General features: G+C 42.6%; 1 protein-coding gene across 6 annotated transcripts in view; it reads left to right on the forward strand.

Annotated features, from left to right (window-relative positions):
• Window positions 1-21,971, forward strand: part of arhgef25a (Rho guanine nucleotide exchange factor (GEF) 25a) — a 42,763-nt gene that overhangs the window by 14,248 nt on the left and 6,544 nt on the right. For all 6 annotated transcript variants that reach the window (XM_040047684.1, XM_040047685.1, XM_040047680.1 and 3 more), the window contains 6 exons: window positions 14,245-14,552; window positions 15,024-15,134; window positions 18,575-18,699; window positions 19,869-19,935; window positions 20,362-20,465; window positions 20,670-20,739. In XM_040047684.1, the coding sequence (XP_039903618.1) occupies window positions 14,245-14,552; window positions 15,024-15,134; window positions 18,575-18,699; window positions 19,869-19,935; window positions 20,362-20,465; window positions 20,670-20,739 (785 nt within the window). The remainder of the gene's footprint in view (window positions 1-14,244; window positions 14,553-15,023; window positions 15,135-18,574; window positions 18,700-19,868; window positions 19,936-20,361; window positions 20,466-20,669; window positions 20,740-21,971) is intronic.

A 21,971-nucleotide genomic window follows, 5' to 3' on the forward strand; every position in this document is an offset into this window, starting at 1 on the left:
TTGGCTTCCAGAGGGCCATTAGTGGGGCCTGCTTCCCAGCAAAGACTGTTGACAAACCATTTGAAAACAGATGGTATGCTTTGTCTTATATTGTCCACGGTGAGCTGAATTCACAGCCCAGACGGCATAAAAGCAGGTAACCTAATTATTTATCAAATGATTTATCTGAACAGAGAGTTTGAGTTTGGGGAAATATTTTGTAATATGTAAAGGAGAGGTGGAATGGACAAGTGGACAAGCACTGACAAGGCCCTGACTGCAAACGTCTGTTCACGCCTTTTTGAGCGAACTTTCAAATCTTGCAATCAGAGGAAGGAATTCACATGCTGTAAAGACTACTGATGATGGAACCATCAATGTTCTCCTCACACACACACACACACACACTGATAATGTTAGGAATTACACCCATGCAATTTGAGCTAACACGTCTTATCTTTTCTGTGGCACAGCCTCCCACACATCTAATGCTATTTGGGATGCACCCTCAAGTAAATCTAGCACACATACATGCAGACTGTCAGACAGTAACCAAACAAAGATAAGGATGGAGCAGAGTTAAGATCACACTTAGAGGCAGATACTGTAATAGGCAGACCATATGGGAAAGAGTACTTTTTATACACATTTATATGTCTCAGTTATTCAGTGGTTTCTTTTTCCGCATTGTTCCCGGACTCGTTCCCGGTTCCCACTCCGGATCAGGGATGAGTTCCTGCCCCAAGTGGAGGAGTTCAAGTATCTCGGAGTCTTGTTTGCGAGTGATGGGAGAAGGGAGCCGGAGATCGACAGACGGATTGGTGCTGCAGCTGCAGTAATGTGGACGCTGCACTGGTCCGTCGTGGTGAAGAGGGAGCTGAGTGTAAAAGCGAAGCTCTCAATTTACCGGTCGATCTACGTCCCTACCCTCACCTATGGCCACGAGCTGTGGGTAGTGACCGAAAGAACGAGATCGTGTATACAAGTGGCAGAAATGAGCTTCCTCCGAAGGGTGGCTGGCCTCTCCCTTAGAGATAGGGTGAGAAGTTCGGCCATCCGGGAGGGGCTCAGAGTAGAGCCGCTGCTGCCCCACATCGAAAGGAGCCAGCTGAGGTGGTTCGGGCATCTGACAAGGATGCCTCCTGGGCGCCTCCTGGGTGAGGTGTTCCGGGCATGTCCCACCGGGAGGAGGCCCCGGTGCAGACCCAGGGCACGCTGGAGAGATTATATCTCTCGGCTGGCCTGGGAACGCCTTGGTGTTCTCCTGGATAAGCTGGATGAGGTGGCTGGGGAGAGGGAGGTCTGGGCTTCTCTGCTTAGGCTGCTGCCCCCGCGACCCGGCCTCGGATAAAGCGGATGAAGATGGATGGATGGTTTCTTTTTCATTAACATATTCCTCACCTGCTTTGTTCCACAACTGAGGCAACAAGCAGCTTTACCTGTGTGTGAGAGGGTAAAGGTCACATGGCAGCAGTCAGGGTAGGGCAACAACAACAGCAATAATAAAACTGTTTCCATCTATGGATCTGTCTGTGTCTCCATAAGTATGTTTGTCTTTCTGCTGCTGTCACTTATCTCTTTGTGTTCCTTTTCTTTAATGATCCTCCAAAGAAGGAAAAGGGTCGGCGTTGTCTTGCATATGCATCTATATGTGTTCCCTTTGCATCTGAGAGCGTGTCTATTTGTGAGTGTTGGGGGCTGGTGTTGACTCATGCATGCAGTGTGTTAGGACAAGAATCCCCCACAGCAATGACACATACGCTCACACACACAGACACACATACACACACATATATTTACATGGTTGAACGGCAAAGACAGGGCGAACGAAACCAAAGACAACCATTAAAAAAACAAAAAAACACCCCAAAACATACACTGATATATGTGTAAGTTTAAATTAGTTTCAAATTGAAAAAATGATTAGCATCAAAGGCCTTTGGGGCAACTTGCATCATCTGTATCGCCACGGTTCTGCATTCAGCCGTAGTAAACAGTTGCTGCGCATTCAAGCCATCGAGAAAATAAGAAGCAAAAACTCACAATAATCTCACATGACAGGCAGCGATTAAAATTTAGCTGCTCCACAATGTTCGGCATCAACACGCAGCTCGTAAAATAGAATAAATCACCGAACATTTATTTTTGTCCCTTCACAGATTAGTCAGAGTGCACGATGTGCTGCAGACCTCGAGGTGGTTGGGTTCAGTGTCTTGCTCAAGAACACGCGCTTGCACATTTCATCAGTTTGGCCGCCGTCAGACAAGAACTTGATCCCCGCAGCGAACCTGGGACCCCGCGATGTACGAATACATTTTGATAACAAGTTGAGAGAGCTTTTGACAGAAAGCAGCACTGCTGGCAAATGCGGGGGGGCGGGGGGGACCAGTGTGTCTTTTTATGTCTCAGCTAGAGAAACTTAGTTGTCATCAGCTTATAAGGCAGACTTCAGACATTATGGAAAAAGCAACAAAAATAGCTGAAATTGAAGGTATGCTAGACTGCCGTGGCTCAGCTCTGTGTTCAGCACTCTGAGATATTTTTAAACTTTGCACCCCAGCCCACCCTCCACCTCGTCATCTCTTCTTGCCCTCCCACCAAACCCCCAGCCTCCTTCCCAGCCGATCTCCACCATATTGTTTCTCTCTTGCAAAAGTGAAGCTCCCCAGCTGGATGAAGAAATCAGCCAGCCTGAATTTGGGCTGAATGTTGCGTGATCTGCTGGCTTGGAATACGAAGACCAAGTGGAGCTTTAAGATCACTCCTGGGGCATTCTCATTTTCTCTCTCCTCCTGCTTCTCTTCTTCATTTCTCTCCTCTCCTTCAACTCCCGCTCTTTATTAATTATTTTATTATCTATGCCCTTTCTCCTTTAAAACAAACACACATTTATATATGGTTAATGTATTTTTACCACGTCCCTTTCTTTCACAGTTCATTGTCATTTCCTTTTTGCTCTACTAAACTGCCTTGCCCTGACATATTTGCAAGGCTCCCACAGTCTTTCCTTCCCTTTTTTCTCTTCCTTAGGACTCTGTTTGTAAATGTGCAGAGGAGAAGAATGAGGGAACAAATTATGAAACACAGGAGTGCATTCCATACCTTGTTTAGAAAGAATTCTCCAACAGTGCAGAGGGGGAGAGGAGCGACTTCCCCCCGTGATTCTACCCCCACTTTCAGTCCATATGGCTCTTTTTATACCTGCCTCCTTTTGGGGGGGGGGGGGGGGGCTATAATGTTTGCTCTTGCTTTTCTAATACTCAGCTCTTGCTTTCATGGAGTTTTACTCCTTCTTTTTTTCAAAACAGCAGCCGCACTATAAAGACTTGTGAGTGGTGTGAAAAAAGTTTCAACTTTTGACTCTGTGCATCTTTTCACTTGGCGAGATTGGAACATGCTTGCTGTAAGTCTTAGCAACAGGTTGACTGCAATGATTGCTGTCGTGTCCCCTCTGGCTGTCAGAGTGGAGAGATTTTGGCTGCTCTGTTCTGCAGTTCTCTCCAGAGAATACTTCACAGAGGCCTCAGTGAGAAACTTTCCAAAACAGTGCACAAGGCAAGGCAACACAGGAGCTGAGCATCTTACTTACCTTGTGTTTAATCAAATTTACTGTTGGGACTGTAGTTCCTCGCAGCCTGGGATCAGTTTATAGAGCATTACTGTTTGGTTCACTTCTAACCTAAATTTGCCATCATGTTTGTCTCTGCGCCTCACTAGAGGATAGTTCTGCGAGTTCATGGTTTATCAGTTGCACAAGAGTCTCTGGGGTATCTTAAAGGGACAGTTCACACCAAAATTTAATTTAAATGTTTTCTTTTGCCCGTTTTGGCGTCAGTTGACCAGTTATAGAAGTGTTGATTGTAGCGATGTCTGTCATCTGTTCAGTATAATGGAAATTATGTTTTCATACGTTTAAAAAGCTGACCTGCTTAGTCAATAAAAAAAAATGCACGAACATTGTTTTGAGCACTCTAATGGCAGCTATTATCCATCTACTGAATCATACCTGGGCCATGTCACTCTGCACAAAGAAGCACATCTGCAAAGAGGATTGTGTTAGGCACAATGGGACAAGATATGATTATTGCTGTTGTGATGCTAGCTAGCTGCACACTTTGCAGTTTCTATATGAAAGCGCTCACAGCAGGGTTGGTGCATTTTTTGTGCTGAATTGCTGCTGATTTTTTCCAAATAATTATTTGTCACTTTGATTTAGTTCCAATATAGCTGACAGCAGGCAGTTATGTCAAAACAAGTTTACATCAAAACAACCTGGATGCATGAATAATTCTACAGAATGTAGAAAATATCAGCAAAAATAATTTAGAGGTGAACTGTCCCTTTAAGCATTTGTAAATCCCAATGAATTCTGGGCAAAATAGAGTTCTTTTCAAACTAATAAACAAACTTGTATGTTTTTACTGGGAATCCACAGCTAAGAAAAGCAAAAGATACAAGCAAATACTTCCATAAAGTTTTTGCATTGTTAAATAAGCTTTCCCCTGTGTTTCTGCCTTCTACACTGGACCGGAGAAGACAGCAAACCAAAAATTGACCTGTTTCCTTCTTACCGGCCTGCGACACACTGATTGTCAGTCAGGCACCACTGATTGTTACTATAGACACAGCTTTCTGTTCATAGCCTGCAGCCAATACGTAAGGATTAAAGCCACAATGGTGGACTCAAGAGAAAAACAATTTTAAAAAATGTAAAAACATCCTAATGTGTATTTAATAACCCCCCAAATCTTTAGAATAAGTTTTTATTTATGTGCAAAATTCACATTGCAGCAGCCAAACTAAGACTACTGTAGCTGTTACTTTATAAATGCCAAATTTAGAAACATTTGAGTGTCTGAGTGTGACTTTAAAGATTTGCTTTTGCCGTGACAATCTAATTACACTGGCTAATAGTTCACATTATTATATATATTTGGCAGTATACTCAACACTTGCACATTTTCTATTGCTTTACTTAATGTTAATTATTCAGTTTCGTTAACCTATAGGAAAACTGTCCACCTGATGGATTTGGCACAGGTGGAACTGTGCCTCGGGTCGCCCTCAAACACTCAAATGGATTTTGCGTATTCATAAGATGCCCTCTTAACAGCCATATGGAGAGCTCTTGCTCAAAATGCAGGATCTGATCGAAAAGAGACAAAAGCTGACAGCTGCAGATGGTTTTCTTGAATTCAGAATAAGCTTTTCAGAAGCATCCTTTGTGCCTCTGGCATTGTCTTACTAATAAGCATAAGCCAGGGAAACATTTGCTGGGTTGTGACTGTATGAATATTGATGCAAATCTACAGTAATCATTGTGCTTTGTGTGTGTGTGTGTGTGTGTGCACGTGCAAGCGTGTGTGTGTGTCACAGACAGGTATATGTTCACGAGTGTATTGCTATGTAAAACAAGACTGAGTGCGTGCGCCCACATGTGTAGGTTGATTTCTTGCTGATGGCTAATCTTTTGTGCGGCTGTCCCTCACTCTCTCTCCTTCTGGGTTTAGTTGCTATGGCAATAAGAGTGGGGAGAGGTGGAGAGCTATGGAAAGGAATGAGAATATGTGTCTGGAAAGCACATCAAGTCTGACTGAGAATCACTATGCCAGCACATCTTTAGGTCTCGAGGTCGGAACTGTGTGCCCCATTACAATGAAAGCTGAGATATTTGTTTTTGCACACAAACCTCACATGCTTGCTCCAAATACACAACATGTTCTGAACGCTTGGATGCTCAGGATATAATTTTATGAGAGAGCATATCTGAGACAAGAGAAGTTAGACAGTTTTGTGTCAAATCAACAATTCCCATTGTTGACTCAGTTTGTTATAAAGCCGTCATGGTTACTTGCAGTGCAGAGCACTGACCTTGTGCACAGCCAGCGACAAACAGCAAGAGCACAGTACTGGAGCTGTCAGGCAGACTAGGGCCAAAGGAGAGGCTCCACATACACGCGACCCAGCGTGCATCGCAGCTCTGTCTCCAGCTCTCCTTGGAGGCCTCCTGACTGGCACTGCCCTATGAAATCACAATCGCTTTTAATTTGCTCGTTGTTTTCGACCACCTCGGGCTAAATGGCAGCCTTGTTTACCCTCAAACACAAGTGCCAGCCATTTGTTCTCTGACTTTGTTTTTTAGAGTGAGTGTGTGTCTGTGAATGCGTGTGTGTGTGACTAGATAATCATAGTGATGACCGACAGTACCCAGGGTGTGTGCTTCCTATTGCTAAAAAGGGTAAAAAGAGTAGTGCTGATCATCACTGTGATTATCCGGGTGCACATACATACATACACACACACGCACACTGGCACAAGATACACACAATTGCACACACACTAAATCAGAGTGCCATGCAGCGCCTGCAAGGTCATTTAAGTACTTTTCCAACCCTCATTTTCCCAAAATGCCTCAAAGCATTTTTCAGTGGACCTCATATAAAGACTGAACAATCTTATGGTTACTTTGGGAGCACGAGCGGTTGATATATATCCACCTACAGGAAAACATCCATTTCACAGTTTAGGTTTTTTTAGTTCTTGTTTTGGGAAAAGAAAATTGTGACTGTGACGTTTTAAGCTGCTGCATACTTCTACTAAACAGTTCCTGTTCATTTCTCCATTATTTTTGTAAGAACAAATTGGCAGATATTTTATAATATAAAATATAAGCAATAAATTGACAGTTAAAATGTTGTCCAGCTTTAACAGCTACAGGGTTAAAGTAATGTAAAAATAAATGTAGCACTAAATATAATCAAATATAATTATTGATAGATTATATACAAATAATATCAAAAAATAAAAGCATAATGAGTCATTTTGTTTTTGGTGTGCTAGCGCTTCTTTACTAGAGAAAAACAGGCAGTTGCTGCGTTGATCTTCAGCCTCTTGGCCTCGTATTGTACATGTAACGTGCACGGTATCATTCATGATAAACAAAGGATGTCTGTTTAAATATTTTCTTCTTCTCTGTCAGATCTCAATCTCATATCTTCTTCTTCTGGAGAAAGCTCCCCCAAAAACAAAGTACTGTAGTAATGAGAGAAAATTACTTTGACAGTTTATCTATTTAAGGGAAAAAAACATGTCCGAACACCCTCGACTAGAGTTGGCTATTGTTTGAGATGCAAAGTAAGGGGAAAATATTGAGAAGCTTATCACGTATCAAGCTGACAAGGATTTATTTGGTCCATCTCACAACTTTAACTGATCATAAGAGGAAAAAATAGGGAAAAGGTTACGGCTGTCAATAGGTGGGCATCATTCAGAAACAAACCTATGGAGGTGAGATGTTCATGTGTGTGAAAGATGTGGTCTACAAGAAATGAAAGTATTTAAATGAATTTATAAAAATCAAATCCATTTGTTCTCTTTTTCTGCCTTCAAACTGAAGCTGTGCACTTTGAAAAGCAACATTTATAGCACATTTAGACTTTATTAGTTTTTTTACTTATGCTACGGTCACACCAGGGGAACCAGGGGGTGGAGACCAAAATTACTGCAACCATTTACAATAAACTTGTGATCTCCTTGACTTCTAAGACAGTCAGTGATCTTCAAGGGGACTTTGGTGCATCAAGATGGCGATAAAACTGCAATAACATGGAGTCAGTCTGCTGTCAGTCTGCTATCAGTTGACAATCGAATGCACCTCGGCAATTACAGCTGATGTGTTTGTGATAGAAGGGTAATTAAATGTAGTAAATCAGCGAAAATTGCAAATCTGTTCTATCTGTTGCAAACCTGTTGTTGTCCACATGCACAGAGATTCAAATTAACTACTTACATTCAGAGTACAGCCAAAATCTTAAATCTCTCAAACAGAAATTGACAAATTCCTCCAAAACTAGTGACATAATTATTGTTGGAAGGCGATTTAACTGTAAAATGGCATAGGTGCTCTGCAACATTGCTTTTAAATAAGAATATGATCAGAATAAAACCAGTTGGCAACCAGAGGAGTCGAGTCCCCTGTTACAAAGAGATGCACAAACAACAAGATGTTGCCAAATTGTCTGCATTTATTAAACTGGAAGGAAATTATTTTCAAACCTTCACCAATCTGAGAGTGATTGCAGTCAGTTTGAGTCAGACCGCCACTGTTTGGAGACAGTTTGCTTCCCACCAGGTGACCTGTTGCCATGACTACTTGCATTTTGTTGCCGAATAGCGTGACTGAGGTTTGGGCTTGTACTGTTCAAATCTTTCTTTTCACTTTCATACAATTGGAATTTTTTTAAACTTTAATGAGTGAGAAAGCTTGAGTTACATAGTAACTGGGATCTGGAGTTTAGCAGTTACTGCATATGCAGGGTGTAATGACTGTCTTAGAGTAAGTAGAGCTGAGCTTCTGTTGCTTGAAAGTTTCTCCATTGGTAACAGTTCAGTGAAAGCGGGGCAGTAAATGACTGGACTCTGGCTCTTGATTAAATTATTGGATCATGATTTGTGAATATGGGACTTTCCATCTCTGAATACCTGTTGATCCTGTGGTGCTTAGTTAATAAATCTGTGTGAAATGGACCACACTGCAACCTTAATCCCCCGTATTTGATTCTGTGTATTTGTGGAGGTTTAGTTCCCCAGAGCATAAATGAATAAAGGCAGTGCCAAGAATCTGGCAAGTCTCTCTCTAAGTGGTTCTAGAGGAATGTCTGGAGTTTTCAAGGCCACTAACCACAAACATGGTTCCAGTCTCTCACTGTACACTGCTGGGAGCTTGCAGACAGTCTCTGTGGTGAGACTGCCGTCACAGCCTCTTTTTTTTAAATTGCAAATTAAGAATCAAGTTGAAAGAAAATGCTGATTGAAATCTCAGGTGAGATATCCACAACCTCTGCCACTTTGACTGCACTGCTATACTCCCACTGACCTGATTTTCACAGTCAGTGGCAGCAGTAGTGGTTTAGATCTGACTATCAATTAGAGCTGTTTCATAATCCCTCATCAGGAGAAGTGTCTGATTTACTCTTTCACATTGTTCCACAGACAAAAGGATTAATGCCAGCGTGTTTTTTTCGGTCTTGTTTTTCTGGTGACTGGCAGCACTTTGATGCATTAAACTGATAAAGAATATGCCACAGAGTCTGGCTGTGGGCGATGATGCCAGGAGACTGACTCTGATGGCTTGTTTGCGTGTCACTTGATGTGTCTAGCACATATTTCCTTCTGTGCTCTGGGAATAACAGTGGTGTGTGGATGTGTGCGTGCCTGCGTGCGTATAAACTAGGTCAGTAGGAGGACAGGAAACCACTGTTCACTTGTCTGACTGCACTGTGTCACTCCAAAGGTTTGACACGAACACACTCACATATGGCACACACAAGGACGACAAGAGTTGAGCTGCTGCACATGTCTTTGTTGCAGTACCCACAGTTAAAAATCAGCACAGTTCCTGCTTATGTGCACTCAAGTGTATGTCGCTTGTGCCCTCATGGCCTTCCTTCCGCTCGTCTCGTCAGTGTTTCCTCCCATACTCTCACTGAACTTCTTAACTTTAATCACACTGGCATCTTTTTGCCCCTCTGCTGCTTAATCTTTATACAGAATCCCTGCTCTTCCCAGCAGCTCACCCCATAGCCTCTGCTTTAGACTGTCAGAGGATTCCTGAGGTTGTGGATTCAGTTGCTTAAGCCTTAATACCAAAACGAAAGATAAGAAAGGAGAATAAAAAAGGATTAAAAACTTTTTAAAAACATTATTTTTTTTTACTTCTGTAGCGTTGTCTTCTCTGCTAGCTTGTTTTGCATGTCGAACTTGTGCTGCACTCAGCAGCTTCGGGGCAGTGCATTGGAGGCCATTGCATAAGAGGAGGGAGCTGTGCAGTGTCCTGCTCCCAGTCATTATCTGAAAAACACTGCAGTGCACAGAGATGCAGAGGGTAAGAGTGCGTTAGAGTGCCAAACGGGGTGGCAGAAGGAGGAACTTATTGTAGAGAAAAAGGTGTCAGGGTGAAAAAGAAAGAAAGGGAGGATTGAAGGAAAGGCCAGAAAAAGACGAGTACAATTTATGATTTGAAATGTTTCATTGTAAAAAGCACCTTGGTTAGAACATTTTCCGTCATGTGCTTCAGGTACTTGCCTCGTGGTCTTTCAGCTCTTTCAGTTTGAACGTGAGTGCAGACCGGGTCCTGCTGGTTGATGGAAAGGGTGTCCATTTCCTCTGAGTGGGTGAAATGTAATATAGCAGCTGAGTCTAGGCTGAAGAGCATAAGGTGGAGAGGGCAGTGAGTGAGAGAGAAAGAATCGAGAAGATAAGTATGGTGCTGTGTTAAGAGTTGTTAGCAATGACGCAGGCGGGCACCTATGTGTTGATTGCCACAATTCCCCAGAGCTGTAAGCCACAAGGTGCTAGTATTGAATGGCAGCTCTAAGTTTGTCAAACTCAGCAGGATATTTGACATGTTTGCCACAGTGCTGAGCAGCAGGATGCTCGCCTCTAATGCTGTGTATTGTTACACTGACAGGCTGATGACTCTGGATAACAGGTTGACAGCCTGCACCTGTGCGCCCATCAGGAGAGCCTCTCTGGAAAAAAAAAAAGCGTATGGGCACCTGCATGTCTGCTTATTTATTTTTTATTTGTGGAGTCCAGTAATGCCTAAATTGCCTATATGATCCCGAGAGGCATGGGATTGACAGGGAACTCCTCAGTGGAGGGGGCTGTGAAGTTTGCTCCATTAAAGCTAACGCTTTTAGCCTGATTTGTTGGCTCAGCAGCACTCACTCTTCAGCAATCAATAAACAGAAGTTAGAGCAGACTTCTTCTGGTGGACGACCACTTAGCGCATATCTATCTCCATCAATCACCTGAAAAGAGGGGAAGAGATTTGCTTTCTCATTTTTCTCTGCTTTTGCATTTCAGACATAAATTAAAGTAAATTTACTCTTGACTCATCCATCCATCCATCCATCCATCATCATCCATCCATCCATCCATCCATCCATCCATCTTCTTAACCAACTTGGGGACTTGGAGCCACAGGAGTCTATCCCACCTGGCATAGAGACAGGCAGTCACATGCTCTTATAGCTGTCCCTGCCTTTGATTCAGTCACATCTAACTCAAACCTTCATGAGAACAGTGAATCATAAGTTTTCCCTCTCCACATGACTGGACAAGCTGTGCCACATATAGTCATTAGATAATTCAATCAGCTATAAGTGAATTTAACTGTGGTAATAACAAATGGTTGACTGTGAACCACACAAAAAAGGACGGACGTGAAATTATGTCGTGTTCAGCAATCAATAGATTTATCAGACTGACCTTTGGAAAATTAATCATTCACTATATTGACAGAGTTTGAGGATTGCTTAAGTTTATTAGCATTCATTAAACAGCTGAAGATTTCTGCTTCTCAAACGAGTAACTCTTTTTTTTCCTTGGCTTGAATTATAGTTAATTGAACTAAACTGGGTTAGGCTGTGCTTGAGCAAACAAGACATTTGATGAAGTCACCTTAGGTTTAGGAAATAGTGACAGACAGTTATCTGTAGTCTTGTGCCAACTTATTAGTTGCTTAATCTAGAAACCAACTGTGAGTTGAAAAAGAAAAATTGCTGCTTAGCTGTATTGACTCTGCAATACCGTACAAATACTAATAGTGAAAGATGGCTCTCTTAAGTTGCCCTCTTAGATGATGTGGGCTGTCTCTTTTCTGTATTGTGACCGACCAACACTAAGAAAAATCTGGAAGTGCTTTGCAACAGATACCCACTTGGCTACAAAGTTACACAGTACAGCAATTTTGGATGAGCCTCCCGCCCCGGCACTCGCTCATCCTCTCAGACAGCGAGTGGGCGAGTGGTGAAAACCTAGCATTAACAAATCACCACAGATCAGGGCAGCTTAATGCAGCCCTTTTTCTCCTGTGCCCTTAACTCTTAATTGTTATAAGCACATAAACAATAGTCAAGTTGCATTAACAAAATCAGCGTGGGTAATCTTTTCTTTGTGGTGCCATTATGGAGATGAATTTCAGTGGGCACTATCAGCATGAAGCAAAGCAGGGAAAGAGTGGGAAGGATAGTCCCCCCCACCCCCCAGTTTCCTCTTTGTAGGTGTATAACAGTATTAACTCCACTTATTTTGCAATGTGTGGGGCGAGCGGAGGTGGGTTTCTCTAAGGAGAAGCTCATCATCTCCCCTTACAGTTGTCTCACTGTTTCTGTGCAAAAGTGTTATTGATGTCTCCGTAATGACTTGTATAAGGTACAAAGAATACATGATCAGTGGAAGTGCTCAGTTGCCATGGTGACAGATGTAAGGATAGCCGTTATAAAACCAGTAAATAATGTACGCTCTGTGCATCGTAAATCTGTACGTGTGACAGAGCTACTGTATCATCCTGATGCAAAGCCTCGAATCGGAGAGCTGCTCTGTCCCGTCTCCAGTCACTTCAAATTGCTTCCAGGCGCTTCAGCGGTGTCAGTCTCTTTAGCCTATTTCTTCAGCTGATGCCTCAAGATAGTTAGAAACAATGTCGCTGGTTGTATCTCTGCACTTTGAACTGCAAACGCTGACCTGGCTAAACTTGAGCAGGAACCTTGGGAAATACAAACCTCTGGGTCTGGCCCTCTGTTAGAGGTCAGGAGAGCTGGGTTGGGAGGGTGCACAATATCACATGTGCTCTCCAGCGTTTTCACATCCTTTCTTCTCTCTGACTGGGGAACCTTCACAGATGGTGGACGCTTTGCTTCTTCCAGATGCAACCATAAATACAATGGCTCTCAGATGCATTTTGATATCCCAATAGTTCCCTGCAGGGTACAGCCATCTTTTTTCTTTAAACTTGCCTGTGTTCCTTATCTTGCTCTGTTCAGATGCTCCTTCTGCTAGGCTTAGATCTCCTTATACACTCTATTTACAGACTTTTATATGGATATTTGGGTGGGAATTAGAAAGAAAAGTGGATGGGAAAATTGCATGATACATGCTGGGGGAAAAATAGAGGAAATGGTATCTCTATGGTGGAAATACACAATGAGTTAAAGTCATTTTCTTAGTTATCACCTACCATTCACAAGTTTCTGCATTAGCAGAAATACGATCTTATTAGCATGACCTGTTTGCTCTGAGGTTAATGATTCGTCAAACACTGTGAGTTTTGTGCTGTGCAGAGCACAAAGCTCATTATTATTGATCAGTACTGTGGCTGCTATTGAATTTCTCAGACAAAGAAATTGAGTGAATAAAGTTGTGGAAATTCTTAAATCTTTTAATTATGAACACTGAACTGAGCTGAATGATTTAGCCTGGGTTTAAGTTTGCATCTTATTGCTGAGAACTGCAATAACAGACTGTGGCTCAAATAAAGCGCCCTGAAATCAGGTCAGTGTTGTCTTCTCATGAACAGATGCACAACATAAACTACAAAGTTTTTTTTTTTTTTTTACAAGTAATGGAAAATAGTTTTTTCTTGAAAGAGTTTCAAGTGTCAGAGGATTAAGGCGCAAAGATGGATAAGAAATATGACTAAATTGTCACAGAAGAGATGAAACACTCCCGACGCACAGTTTAGAAGAAGAGCTCAGGACTGAGAAAGGCTGGAGGAAGGGCGGTAGGTTGATTGGCCGAGGCAAGATGGGAAAGGAAGACAATAAAGAAAAAACAAACAGTCCCCGGCAAGGAGCTCCCCTTCTAAAAAGGATTAAAGAGGATGTCCGGTCCCAGCTCAACCCCCCAACTCACTTCCCATGTCCTCCTGACATCAGTGTGCAGCAGTTGATCTGCAACTGCTCTTTAGTGTATTTTTGTTTCAAATACCGACCCTCATTACCTCTGCTGTCGGCCTTGCATCAGAATGTGGTCAAGTAACGATGGCATGGACTGGTGCACAGCTCAGCAATGTAAAAAGAAAGAAGACAAAAAGTCTGCTTTGCATAATGAAAACATCTTTTATAGTGTAGTTACACACCTGCACAGCCGTGTTTGTAGAACAGAAATTTATATTTCCGCTCTTTATTTTGATTTCTCTCGTTAATCTTTCACTCCTGGTGTGTTGACATGTGTTCTGCCTTCAGTTCTGCATCACCTCGCACACCTGCAGTTAAGCCTCGTCTACTAGTCAAGCGAGGGTTGTGTCCCTGAAACAAAATGCTCTTTTTGCACATTTGTCGAAGTCCACAGATTCATTGATTAACTTAAGTCTGTACTTGGAGCCTTTACTCTGCCTCATGACCCATTTAACCCTTATCTATTGATTGTTTTCCTTCACCAGTAACCTTTTGCTTCTCCTGTCTCTTTATGCCTTTTCTTCAGACTCGTATTCGGCAGCAGGCAGTGAGGGTAGCATCTCCACCTCCGTGGCGTCGCTGCCCCCACAGGCATCAGGCAGCTCGGCCCCCAGCTCCCCGGGCTCCAGGCGCTCTGTGAGCACCCTTAAAAAATGGCTCACAAACCCAGTCCGCAAACTTAGCGCTGGATCCACCGCCAAAGGAGAGCGTCAGGTCCGCAAACTTGAGGGAAAGCCTGCATGTCTTCCATCCCACAGCCAGAACCAAGATATGGGGAGCCTCCCAAGGCCTGTAGAGAGTCTCACCATCTTGCCTGTCACCCACAGAGAACCGGTGAGAATTTTTTTGATCATACAAACTAATCAAACAAAGCTTTGCCTGGTGAGTTTTGCAGTTCCGTTCTGCACATTTCACATGAACCGCCTCATAAGTAAACTGAAATTATTACTGCACCTGAAATAAACTGGTTGTGATGCATGCAAAACTTCATTCTTGGGCAAACACAAATTAGAACCAACATCTTGACCACACTTGTTTACTTTAGGTAGCGCAAGGTTGTCAGTGGAGAAGCAGGTTTGATGTAGAGTTAATACCCGGAGGAACAAGTACCATGTCAGTTAGCAGTGTCGCTGTGAATGACAGCAGCATTGCTGGCTCTTCCTGCAGTCTCTCACCCTACCCTGTTCTCTTTTTCTTTTTAGAGCCGCCTGTGTCTCTCTGTGCCAGAACACATATGCACGCAACAGATTTTGTTATTCTGACACTGTGTGTGTGTGTGTGTGTGTGTGTGTGTGTGTATTCCAGGAGTGGAAAGATGGCCTGGCAAGCCCTGAGGACCTGTCACCAGCTACTCTACAGTCACCCAGCTGCATAACTGACTCGCTGATTGGCTGCACGTCACTGCCAAACGCCCAGGTCTGCCATCTTGATATGCTATCAAAATAACACCCAACCCTGTCCTGTTATATCTCATATCACATTCATATGATAAGTATCGCATAGAAATGACACCAAGCAGAACTTATACGTTGCTAACTTAAATGCAGTTAGTAATCTTTTGAAAGGAGGCCTGTTTTATATGATCTAGTAGCTGGCTATGAGATTTAAACTATGAAAATAATCCATTACCAATTCATTTTAGCTGACAGTCTCAGAGAGGAGTAGAAATAATACTCTCAGTGAGGACGTAGCCTGGTGGGGAGGTGACATCAGCGCTCTTTGTCTCCATGGCCCTCCAGCCAGAGCTGGAAATGACTAACTCCACTGCTGCTGGAGGAGCTCAACGATGAAGCAACATGAGCACACAAACACACGTAGGAGGGCTGCTTTTTGTAGCCACATATGCTACTTACATATGCAGACAAATATATATGTGTGTGTGTATATATATGTACACAAATGCAGACATATGCACAGATGCATATGGAGACAAACTGAATACGGCGCTGTCTCAGACCAGATCGATGCCCCGAGGACCAGAGGGCAGAATCTGAGCGTGGCCAGTGTGATGCATGACTCACATTCAACATGTTGCAGAAGGACATGCCTGGAGATAAATAAGAAACGGCAAATGTGGTGAAAGATGACTTCACTTTTAGAACAAAGAAATGCTTAACAAAGAAGCGAGCCCGTCTTCATTTCTCCATCAAACTGCTTGTGGCAAAGGAGTGTCTTAAGCTGGCTGGTCCCTTTTTGCTGCTAGAAGTTCGCTGGAAAATGGTGTTTGTTTGAACAGCGGGAGTGTTGCGTTAACCTGCGGTGCCTGCGTCCCATCAACAGGAAACAATAACGATGTCTGAGCATTTAAACACTGTGAAGTGCGTCCTGTTGTTGAATCGAGACCTGGGCACTTAAACTATAATTTCAGCCTCAACAACACTTTGAAAGACAATAGCGGGATTACATCAGAGGGATGAGGTCAGCGCTGTGGTGTTTTTACTGCCAGTGTTTGGTAGGAGAGCGAAAGCTACACACAGGGAGAGAGGTGGTGTGAGAGAGATTCAATTATGTAGGTCAATCATCTCCGATGGTTCCTGTCATCTACACCACCTTCTCCGCCGACGGGCTCAGCGTTAAATGCGCTGCTCGTCTCCCCCACCCACCTTTTTTAAATAAAACTATAGTGTTTTTGATCAAGCACGGGAAATTTCTTACGATGTCCGCAGGTCTAACAAGCCGCTGTGTTAAAAAACAAGCCGGAACAAATGATCAACAGATCTATTAAATCACTTTTTCCTGAAGAACAGCTTGTACAGTCTCTGATCTTCACTCATAAAACGTATCAAACAGAAAACTCTTAACTAAAAGAATAAACTTTAACTCAAACCGGGACAGAAACTGTGAAAAGAGTTATGTGGTGCATTTGTTGTGAGCGCTCTTCAAAGCCATCCTTTGCTGTGTGACACCGGCGTTATTGCTGTTAAATTAGATTTTTCTGCACTCGAGACATAATGAAATCACCCAACTCTGTTTGTATCACAGTATCATAACTTTGATGTGCACTTGTGTGCATAAGGATTGCTTTGCCCCATCCCTTATAAAAATAAAAAATTGCTGATGCCACCTCTGCAGTGGAAAATACAGTTTCAAGCACAGGCCGTAATACCTATATTACAGTTTAAACAATCACATTTTAAGCCACACAGATTCATGTTTCCTTACATGAGGGCCTTTAAATTCACTTTACTACTGGTGATTTGCAGCAGTCTGTGTTCCAAGTGAAGAGTGCAATCAAAAGTTGGTCCACAGCTATAATCCAAGACAAAAATATAGTCAATGCAAATATTCTGTGGCGCAAACCTCTACATGCAAACATCCTTTTTTTGTTCTCATAATCTCTTTGACTTCTACACATAAAACTTGGAGCTCGTATTTTTTTTACCCATAGAAAAAAATAAGTTTTGTAATCACTTCGCTCTCGACTGAACTTACTTGCTTGGAAAGGTTTGGCCTCGACTTATTCTAAAACTGTTGTCAGTTTATTTCGCAGGCTTCTGGCTAGAAAACAAAACTTACAACAAAGAGAGACAAGGGATTTTTTTTTCCTGTGGGTTTTGCCACAGCACACCTGGAAATGATCAGGGAGCCAGGGAGACCTGTCAGCTAGGCTGGAGCACTCCTAGCGGGGCAAGACGAGCTGGGGGAGAGAGGGTCTTCGTGGAGTCTCTCTGTCTCTCTTGGTTTTGTCTCTTTCACACGCACCACTGTGACACGACCGGAAGCTCAAAACTTCTTGATGGCAGCAAGTTTATCAAGGGGAACGCAGGTGAACAAGTTGAACTAGACCAGAGGAGAAAAGGAGAGTCTTGTCCCTCTTTCCGTTTGCTTATATGTGTATCAGTCCAGCCGTGAATTTATTTCTCTTTTGGGCAGCCTTCTGCCAGGCAGGTCTGAGTGGTTAGGTGTGTGTCTGGTGGTTTGTGTATGTGTTTAAGGCGGGGTGGTTCTGCTTGACTGGGACAAGGGGACACTGGGATTTAGGTAAAGACAGATGGCTGCCCCTATAGGTTTCCGGAGTCAGGAGAGAGTGAAAAGGCTAAAAAGAAATGCGTTAAAAATAGAAGGAGCAACTTTTTAAATAGATACAGTTAGACGGACATATTGTAGTGAGGTTTTATGACAATTTAAAAGGGATAAGTGTGAATGCTAATATAGACAAACTAAGGGTTGTCTGCAGATGTTAAGCACGTCTCTGTTGAGTTAGTCATGACTTAAATCTTTGCAGGCCCTCTTTGCGGTGTGCACAATGACTCTATATTTGCGCTAGAACCCCCACAGGAAATTATATCAATTCCAGGAAAAAGCTTGAAAAAGGAGGTCACGTATGTACTACATGAACACAATCGATTAGATCGCAGTAACCCTGGGTTTATCTCGGGTACAACGTGGCCAATAAGGCAGGAAGTACTAATGTAAAAGCTGCTGGTGCCAAGTTAAACCAAAGGAGATGCGCCATGCGTGTTAATATATAGTTTGTTTGAATTCCCAATTGGCAAATGAATTTATTAATTTAAACTTCAATAGTGTAATGCCACAAAACACAGGTTTGTTCTAAATGATTATCAGGAACAGCTTTATTTATTATCTTCTACAAGCACAGGGCCCTTCCCCCCCCCCCTGACTCTTTATCTGTTTTTTTCTATGCGTGTCACAGCATGCATCATTAACAACAACAATCTGATCTTTTTATCATTCAATCTCTGTTACTCGTGTCTCTCTGCGCTCCCTGGTCACCCTGGCAACCTGCATCATTACCATTTCTCTCCTGCTCTTTATCTCCCTTTGTTTACTTTATTCCTGGCATGATCCACATTACCTTTGATAAACAGTTTGTCTGCCTGTCTCTTCCTCCTCAGGACACGCAGTCCATCGGTGTTCTGCCAGATGACAGCGAGTCCGTCTTGATGGACGACACCTCCAGCCAATGGTCAGCTGCGGCTGACACCGAGGAGGAGAGGAAGAGTGCCTTAGAGAAAAGCATGTATGTGTTTCAGACGTCACTTAGTTTATGCCCGATGGCAATTCGGGCTGTTGTCCATTCTTTAAATAAATGTGTTGTCTCAAACAGCAATATATTTGAGTGCAGCTGCTCTTAGAAAGCGTTAGCACTTGCAGCTCAGCTTACAGCCGAGATGCAGCTGAGTGCGTCTCCTTGCAGAGAGTCATGGGGCATTGCATGTTGAGTTGATGGTGGAACTAAATGACAATTTCACTTATTTTGAGGATTTGCCACAAATCACTGTCTGACTTGAATATGCAGAGTAATCACTAAGATTAATGGTGCCTTTGTTCCATTCGGCTGCTTTATTTTCAGGTTCATTGCGACACTTTACTTGGACACTTCAAATAACTGAGCCATTGTTAATATGTTTGATGGTCCTTTTCCTGCTATGACAAGATAAATGTCTGTTCAGAAGCACCTACAGGGCAGGTCACTGCACCAAAGAAGAGAAAAGTAAAGCGTTTCCTTTTACTAGTCTAAAAATTCAGATTGACTTCTGAAAAAAATGAAAGGAATAACAATAATACTGAAGACAGACGCAGTGTTTTAAGACGACTCATATAGTAAGTACTGATAGTTTTAGATTGAAGTTTTTATAAAAGGTATTTGTGAAATATGTTTTTAGGTGGTAAAACTGTAATGATTTATGTGGATCATCTTACTTATCTGTTGAGCTTAAAACATTACTATTATTACTAGTAATGTTTACTATTACTAAGCATTAATTAGCAGTTGTCACATGACCAACGCTCCATACTGTGGTCATGACGTGGTATCTTAGCTTTCCTCCTGATAAAGAGTGCAAGGCGACTGCCTTGCACTCTTTAGTCACAAGTCATGGGAAACATAAACATAGGTGTTTATTTAAATTTTGCACGTTCAGCTGATCCTCAGTTAATAATTCTGTTAGCTAATTAGATTTATTGGACTTAGAGTGTATGGTCTGAATACCTGCTGTGTTTTCTCTCTAGCTTGTACCAAATCACATTTTCATTTCCAGGAAACTCCTTATAAACTTGTTATTATTATTTCCATTCTGGAAATATATTAGCAAACTGGGACCTGTAAAATGAAGTGTTTTGCAGGGTGCAGAAAGAATTCAGTGAGATAATCCTAACCGTAATCTTTCCTCATTTATATTTTTATAGGTATGTGCTGAAGGAGCTTATTGAGACTGAGAAGTACTACGTGTCAGACCTGGGGCTCATAGTGGAGGTAAACCACCGAGTCTGGCAGCTAAGAACACACAATCTCCCTGACAAAAAGGAGCACGCTTAGTCATCCACGCAGTCTTTCAAAGCGGGCTCTAAAGCTTAACCATCACAGTTCTGTCACTTTACTCCACACTTCGGTCTGCCTCCATCACACCATCTCCAAACTTAAGCAGATTTTGTGAATTATTAGCGTGAGGAGTGTTATATTGCCAGAGATCCATCTCCTAGTGCTGAAAATAGCTCAAGATATTTTGGTTCAGAAATGAATTCTTGCCATCTGAAGGTTAATTAAAGCTCCAAAACAGTGGGTGTGTGATTGCTGCTCTTTGTTATAACAACTTCACTGTATTTACTTTCACTGTTTTGAGCCAGCTGCAGATTTTTGCAGGACTTAAGAAACAACGACTGCTTTCTCTCCTTTTTGCAGGGCTACATGGCCACAATGAGCGCCAAAGGTGTGCAGGAGGACATGAAGGGAAAAGACAAAATTGTTTTTGGGAACATTCATCAAATATTTGACTGGCATAAAGAGTAAGTCCCTATTTTTTTTCTCACGGAAGTGAGAGGAGGAAAGTGTGTGAAAAATATACGCTTGCTCTAACTGCATGCAAAATGAAAGGCAAACAATAAATTGCAGAGTACGTGCTTGTAGCTCAGAGAGGACAAAGGAAAAAAAGTGCAGGAGGGAAATCTGACCTTCCGTTTTGTGGATGTGTGTGTGTTTCCTCTATGTAGCTACTTCCTGGGAGAGCTGGAGAAGTGTTTGGCAGAGCCAGAGCGGCTGGCTCAGCTCTTCATTAAACATGTGAGTATGGTGTAAAGACACACACACAAATGCACGTACGCACATAGTGCACGTGTCTAGGTCTACTTTTTGTGCTGTTTGGAGTAAAGGTAAAAAAGAGCTACAGAAAACAAAACACAGAGCTCCTGCTTATCCTTTACCGTACCTCTTTCCGTCTCTCTCAGCTGCCAACATCTCTCCTTCCTCTTCCCTGTTACTGATACGTCTTAGTCAGGCTGTGTTTTTACAAGCGTGCACATGGCTAACAGACACACACACATGACACGCTGTCTGATCTTGCAGTCTGGGCTGGACGACTGGTCAGGAAACACCAGGGGAAAACAGTCTGAAAAGCAAACAAGAACAAAAGGAAGAATAATAAATTTCAAGCTCAGACTTTTTGATATGAAAGATTTTTTTCCTCCCCTCCCAAAAGCAGGGTCGTCTTTCTTTCACATCTTGACTCAAGAACGATGACACATGCAAAAAGATTCCCTGTTTAGCATATTGTTCTGCCAGTAGAACAGAGCTAGAGTCTCTATAAGGTCACTACACTGATACAGCAGGAAAAATTAGATTTATGTATACTGAGTGAGTGGTGGCACATGCAGACGAGATAGACATAATGCATAATTTTACCAAGTCGCTTCTTTTTGTGAACCTGATTAACTTAAATGTGTGTCTGTCTCTGACTGTAGCTCTTTAAACAATCCAATAAGGCTCAGCCCTCTGGACAATTAACTTAAAAAGCCTGTGGGGGAATAAAAAAACTTGTAACTAAATCTAAGCACGGTGTCAAACTGTGAAAACAAGCAGACTGGGAACACGGTCCTAATGAAAAACAGAAAACACAGTTGGCTTTTAACAAGCTGAGTCACTTGTATACAACACATGTGCTCACTTGCACACATATATAGACACACATGAACATGTGACCCTCGTGTGTCAGCAGTCGCTGTCTGCAGTGTTACATGATGTCCACTGAGGTGTAGCAGCTCGCTGTTCTCTAGGTTACAGCGCCATGTCTGTTGCTAGGTGTACTCCCATATTGGCAGCCTTTAAAAGGCTCTGGTTACACAGAGGGCAACCTGGGTAAATTATACATAACCTGATGCTCATCTACATATAACTCCATTAGGCCTCTCAGGTCTGCCACATCTGCACTTCCACGCCAATTAGTCACACAAGAGTAGGCACTACCAGACAGAGCTGGCTTCAAAGGCCCAGTCTTAGACGAATCATTATTGCTCTGC

The sequence above is a fragment of the Simochromis diagramma genome, unplaced genomic scaffold (genome assembly GCF_900408965.1).
Source record: "Simochromis diagramma unplaced genomic scaffold, fSimDia1.1 OVJJ01000387.1, whole genome shotgun sequence".
In the NCBI taxonomy this organism is placed as follows: Eukaryota; Metazoa; Chordata; class Actinopteri; order Cichliformes; family Cichlidae; genus Simochromis; species Simochromis diagramma.